Raw genomic sequence first — 7,126 nt, forward strand, 5'->3', positions numbered from 1 at the left:
GAAGCATATTCTGTTGTGTCTGGGGAGAGTCATTTTCTTTTTGTGCCTTAGGATCTTTTCGGTTTGAACGGCAGTTTTTAACATAATTTCTACGTAACTAAACAATTTTAAACTTCGTATACTGGTAGAATGTGTTTATAAAAGAATCTTTTTCTCTTGGCTTTATTGAGAAAATTCTATAGTTTGTAAGATATTTGTTTTTTTTTTCTTCTTCATTTTCTGCAATTTCAACCAATCACTGACGTCTATTGAGGTAAAAAAAAAAAAAACACACACACATTCTGTGCCGTATGAATATGTCCCTCGTTTAAGAAACAGATTGGGTTTATTTACATTTGTGAAGAAAAAAGATACCCTTCCCCTACCCCTAACTCTAACCCTAACCCTAAAACAGTTTGAAATGCAATAGCTCGATACTAGGGTCATAATTATGGGTGACAATTTCGTATGACACCGCTAGAAAAAAACTGCCGTTCAAACCGAAAAGATCCGTGCCTTACAAGGCACAAAAAGAAAATGACTCTCCCAAGACACAACAGAACAAAATAAATTTATTTCCAATTTAAGTCTGTTCGTTGAGCCGCTACTCCACTCAAGTTTTCGATTGATGAAATTTGCAGGCAAAGCCGAATAGTTGAGCAATTCACTTCACAACAATAGGGGCTCAATTTCAATTCACTACGCAAGTATCTGTCACCACAAACTCGTATCGATCCAACCTTGTAAATAACAGATCAGTGGAGGCGCAATGGCCCAGTGGTTAGGGCAGCGGACTCGCGGTCATAGGATCGCGGTTTCGATTCCCAGACCGGGCGTTGTGAGTGTTTATTGAGCGAAAACACCTAAACGCTCCACGAGGCTCCGGCAGGGGATGGTGGTGATCCCTGCTGTACTCTTTCACCTCAACTTTCTCTTACTCTTACTTCCTGTTTCTGTTGTACCTGTATTTCAAGGGGCCGGCCGTGTCACTCTCTGTGTCACGCTGAATATCCCCGAGAACTACGTTAAGGGTGCACGTGTCTGTGGAGTGCTCAGCCACTTGCACGTTAATTTCACGAGCAGGCTGTTCCGTTGATTCGGATCAACCGGAACCCTCGTCGTCGTAACCGACGGAGTGCTTCCAAAAATAGCAGATCGAATTCTAAGGAACCAGCCTTGCCACAAACAACGCCGGGTTAAGTTTACCTGAAGATTGCATTAAATGCTACATGTACACTGTGGTATACTCGGCCACATATAATTTCATCTTCATCATTTATTTTTTTACTTTACCCGTTTCCGTTATTGGATTGCGGCCATGCTGGAGCAGCACCTTGAAGGGTTTTAATTGGACGAATAGACCCTAGCACTCACACTTTTACTTGTTTCAGTCATGTGGCTGTGGCCATGCTGGAGCACCGCCTTCAGTCGAAGAAATTGACCCCAGGACTTATTCTTTGTAAGCTCAGTGCTTATTCTATCGGTCTGTTTTGCCGAACCGCTAAGTAACGGGGGACACAAACACACCAGCATCGGTTGTCAAGCGATGTAGAGGGGACAAACACAGACGCACGAACATATACACACACATACATATATATGTGTGTGCATATATATATATATATATATATATATATATTTATATACGACGGGCTTCTTTCAGTTTCCGTCTACCAAATCCACTCACAAGGCTTTGGTCGGCCCGAGGCTATAGTAGAAGGCACTTACCCAAGGTGCCACGCAGTAGGACAGAACCCGGAACCATGTGGTTCGTAAGCAAGCTACAGTTTTTATTCTGTTGATCTCTTTTGCTGAACCACTAGATGGCAGAAACGTAAACAAACCAACACCGTTTGTCAAACATTGGTGGAGGGAGACAAACACAGATACACACACATGTAAATGTGTGTGTGTCTCCCCCCGTCCATAAACACTATCTGTAATTCTGTATCGACGTGAATGGAAATGGAAAAATGTGTCGCTCAAGAAGAAGGATTTCAGTCTGAACAATTTTCCTGTGTTTCATATTTCATTGACCGAGGTTACCGTGGTCTTTTCCGTAGGCTTTTCTTTCCACGGTTAAACCTCACCTGTCCTCCCCTTTACACTTCATATTGACATTTCTGTGACAACGATCCCTATTGATCAAATTATTTTCCTTCACCCCCTTTTTTTTTTTAATTTTATTTTATCCCCCCCCCCTTTTTTTGTCCTCTTTCTTTCCATTTAGGATCCCTTTTGATCGAAAACCAAACCCCTTTCTTTTACCCCCCAAAAGAAAAGCTCTACCTTGTAATTTTGTCCTGTCTGTGTGCAGCCCAGTGTGGCTAATAAAGAAACATATTTAGATGCTTTTATTAAATTCATTCAGTTATTGAACGTGTATAAAATCTTGGAATTAAATGGTTTTGATTTACTGCCAGATGCCTTCTGGCCAATCCAGTACACACACACACACACACACACACACCACACAACAGGTTTATGCTTCTTATGGGGACTTGTTTCTTGCCTTTGTTCGTGTATCTTTGCGGTGATGTACAAGCTGCTATTGACTTCAAATTTCAACATGGGGCATTGCTGACAGCCGCCTTCTTTAACTAGAATAAGATCATTTGTCAGCGATGGTTATGATCATCTTCGAGTTGACAGCCACCATCTATGTATGTACGTATGTATGTATGTATGTATGTATGTATGTATGTATGTGTGTATGTATGTATGTATGTATGTATGTATGTATGTATGTGTGTATGTATGTATGTATGTATGTATACATGTGTGTGTGTATGTTTATTTATATATATATATATATATATATATATATATGTGTGGTGTGTGTGTGTATACATGTATATATGCATACATCCTTGTATGTATGCATGCATATATGTATGTGTATATGTATATATATATAAGCATGTATGTATGTATGCATGCATGTACGTATGTATGCATGCAAGTATGTATGCATGTATGTATGCATGTATGTATGTATTCATGCATGTATGTACGTATGCATGTATGTATCCATGCATGTATGTATACATGTATGTGTGTATGTATGCTTGTATGTATGTATATATGTACGTATGTATGCATGTATGTATATATGTATGTATGTATGTATGTATACATGTGTGTGTGTATGTTTATATATATATATATATATATATACATATGTGTGTATGTATGTTTATATATATATATGTGTGTGTGTATACATGTATATATGCATACATCCTTGTATGTATGCATGCATATATGTATGTGTATATATATATATAAGCATGTATGTATGTATGCATGCATGTACGTATGTATGCATGCAAGTATGTATGCATGCATGTATGTATGTATTTATGCATGTATGTACGTATGCATGTATGTATCCATGCATATATGTATACATGTATGTATGTGTGTATGTATGCTTGTATGTATGTATATATGTACGTATGTATGCATGTATGTATATATGTATGCATGTATGTAGGTATGCACGGATATATGTATGTATTTATGTATTATGCACGTATGCATGTAGACATTGCATATATAAGTGTATACATGCATCTATGTATATATGGCATGTAGAGTCAACAGATGAGATCCAGATATTCTCAATACGAAAAAAAAAAGCACTTTGTAGAGCTCAAACGATTTGAAATTAGGGTCCCTCATAAAAACGTCGGAGTGTAAGTTCAAATCAGTTGAGCGCTTTGTACGCACATATGCATGCGTGCGTGCGTGCATACGCGAGGTGCGTGCATGCACGTGTGCATGTGTGTATGTATATGTGTGTGTCCTGTATGTGTGTGATTTAAAGGCGGCGAACTGGCAGAAACGTTAGCACGCCGGGCGAAATGCGTAGCCGTATTTCGTCTGCCGTTACGTTCTGAGTTCAAATTCCGCCGAGGTCGACTTTGCCTTTCATCCTTTCGGGATCGAATAAATTAAGTACCAGTTACGCACAGGGGTCGATATAATCGACTTAATCCGTTTGTCCACCAGTGGGTACCTTCAGAGATATTTTCTTGGCTTCCTTAAGGCGGCGAGCTGGCAGAAACGTTAGCGCGCCGGGCGAAATGCTTAGCAGTATTTCGTCTGCCGTTACGTTCTGAGTTCAAATTCCGCCGAGGTCGACTTTGCCTTTCATCCTTTCGGGGTCGATAAAATTAAGTACCAGTTACGCACTGGGGTCGATGTAATCGACTTAATCCGTTTGTCTGTCCTTGTTTGTCCCCCTCTGTGTTTAGCCCCTTGTGGGTAGTAAAGAAAGAGGTATTTCGTCTGCCGCTACGTTCTGAGTTCAAATTCCGCCGAGGTCGACTTTGCCTTTCATCCTTTCGGGGTCGATAAAATTAAGTACCAGTTACGCACTAGGGGTCGATGTAATCGACTTAATCCGTTTGTCTGTCCTTGTTTGTCCCCCTCTGTGTTTAGCCCCTTGTGGGTCGTAAGAAGAAATATGTATGTGTGTGATTTCACCACACAGGAAACGATCTCTGAACACGGTTGCATGCTTTAGGTTTATTGAAATACTAATTGGACCAAAACCAAAATATCAGTCAAATTCTTGAGATCTTTCATTTTTTTTTTTTTTTTTTTTTTTTTCAGGTCTCACTCCTATTGACATAGCAACGTCGTTCGCTGATCCGAGAGTGATCAATGCTGTAATAGCGAAATGGACCCCACCCTTTGATAAATTCAAGAAAGCCGCACTAAAAGCGAAGAAGCCTAAACCTGGCGATGGCAAGGGTGGCGATTCATTAGTAAGGCCATTTTGTTTTGTTTGTTTCTTTCTTTTTTTTTATCTATTATTTTTTTTCAGTTATTTGAATGCGGCCATGCCGGAGCATATTATATTCTTTTAAGGCCCAGTACTTATTCTATCTTCCCCTTAGACCGAACCGCTAAGTTATGAGGACATAAACACACCCACACCGGTTGTCCAGCGGTGATGCGGCGACAAACAGACAGACACACACGTAGATATGTGTGTATGTATGTATGTATGTACAAACATACACACACACACACACATACATACATGCATGCATACATACATGCATGCATGCATGCATACATACATACATACATACATACATACATACATACATGCATGCATGCATGCATGCATGCATACATACATGCATATATACATACATACATACATACATACATACATGCATGCATGCATGCATGCATACATACATACATACATACATACATACTTGCATACATACATACATACATACATACATACATACATACATACAGGCATACTTGTATACATACATACATACACACATACATACATACATACATACATACATACATACATACTTGCATACATACATACATACTACATGCATGCATGCATGCATACATACATACATACGTACATACATACACACTTGCATACATGCATCCATCTATACATACATACATACATACATACATACATACATACATATATATAGGCATACTTGTATACATGCATACATACATACATACATACATACATACATACATACACACTTGCATGCATGCATACATACATACATACGACGGGTTTCTTTCAGTTTCCGTCTACCAAATACACTCACAAGGCTTTGGTAGATCCGAGGCTTTGTAGAAGACACTTGCCCAAGATGTCCGGCAGTGTGACCGAACCCAGAACCATATATAGCTTGCGTTGTTTTGGCTTTAAGAAAATAATTATAAACATTTATTTTATTTTGATCTTTCTCATTACTCTCTCTCTCTCTCTCTTTCTCTCTCTTTTTTCTTTCTTTCTCCCTCTCTTTTTTAATAATCTTTGTTCTTTCTTTCCTCTCTCTCTCTCTCTTTCCATTTGTGTCTCTTTCCTCCCTCTCCTCCTCTTCTTTCCTCTTCTTCTTTCCTCTCCCTCTCTCACACTCTCTCTCATATTTTTCTTTTCTTTCTTTATCCACCACCACCAACTTCACCAATACCACCACCACCACCAACAACAACTACACCACCACCGTCGCCACTGTCACCATCCTGCTGTATCCTGCCGCTGCCAGGAATCACCCGAGGATATAGGATACTACCAGAAGAGCAGAATCACTGTCTACCAATTGGCAGAGTCTATTATGGAGAACAGGGTGGAACCCGAAGACATTTCATACGTCCCACCCAGACCTTGGATCCAGATGCCAAACACAGAAAAGCAAATGGTAAGGAAAGAAGCTCTAAGAGAACAGTTCGGTTGGAAAGTCGACTTTCCGGATTTCCTTATGCCGTTCAAAAGAAACGTTTCGGACCAAGTCCCAAAACCTTAGTTCAGTATTTATTTTATATTTCGTTAAAAAAAGAGAAAATTAAAATCAGAGGAGAAATAAATTTTATACAAAAACAAGATTTTTTTTTTTTGCTTCTCTTTTTTTTTGGCGATCTTTCGTCTCTAGTAGACCTTTCCGTCGATTTCCGTAAAAAATATATTTTGTTTTTACATATGGGCTTGCGGGAACTTTTGAAGTAATATACATACATATACACATACACCGAGTAAAAAATTTCAGTTATCTCTTTCTTTCACACATTACTCTGTCTCTTCACACACACTAACAGAAGCACTTCACTTACACAACATACTGTCTGTCTCCCACACTCCATCAAACACACACATGTACATCAATGCTTCCCATGCACGGTAACTTCAAAAGAACTTCCCTCGTCATACAATCGCTTTCTCTTAGTCTCTTTCGCTCTCATTACTTCAAAAGTTCCCGCAAGCCCATATGTAAAAAAAAAAATTTTTTACGGAAATCAACGGAAAGGTCTACTAGAGACGAAAGATTGCCTTTTTTTTATATATGTTTCAGTCATTTGGCAGTGGTCACACAGGGGCATCACCTTGAAATCTTTATTCGAAGAAATCGCCCCTTGGCACTTGGTATTCTAAGCTTATTACCCATTCTATCGGTCTCCTGCCCCACTCCCAATATCACGGCTAGAATCCACAAGCTTCCCATATGTCTTAACTTCTTTTAATTTTTTAATCGTTTAATTTTTTTAATTTTTTATGTATATTTTTCATTTTTTCCTTTTTCCTTTTTAATTGAGTGGATGTGTACGTGTGTGAGTATATGTATATGTATGAGTGTAAGACTGT

General features: G+C 39.0%; 1 protein-coding gene across 1 annotated transcript in view; it reads left to right on the plus strand.

Annotated features, from left to right (window-relative positions):
• The window catches only part of LOC115217549 (ankyrin repeat and EF-hand domain-containing protein 1-like), a 25,155-nt gene extending 18,785 nt beyond the window's left edge, over positions 1-6,370 (plus strand). Inside the window, exons 3-4 of the mRNA XM_029787279.2 lie at positions 4,600-4,754; positions 6,036-6,370. Of these exons, the coding sequence (XP_029643139.1) occupies positions 4,600-4,754; positions 6,036-6,293 (413 nt within the window). The 3' untranslated portion in view covers positions 6,294-6,370. The remainder of the gene's footprint in view (positions 1-4,599; positions 4,755-6,035) is intronic.
• Positions 6,371-7,126: the final 756 nt, after the last annotated feature.

Source organism: Octopus sinensis, linkage group LG11 (genome assembly GCF_006345805.1).
Source record: "Octopus sinensis linkage group LG11, ASM634580v1, whole genome shotgun sequence".
Taxonomy (NCBI): Eukaryota; Metazoa; Mollusca; class Cephalopoda; order Octopoda; family Octopodidae; genus Octopus; species Octopus sinensis.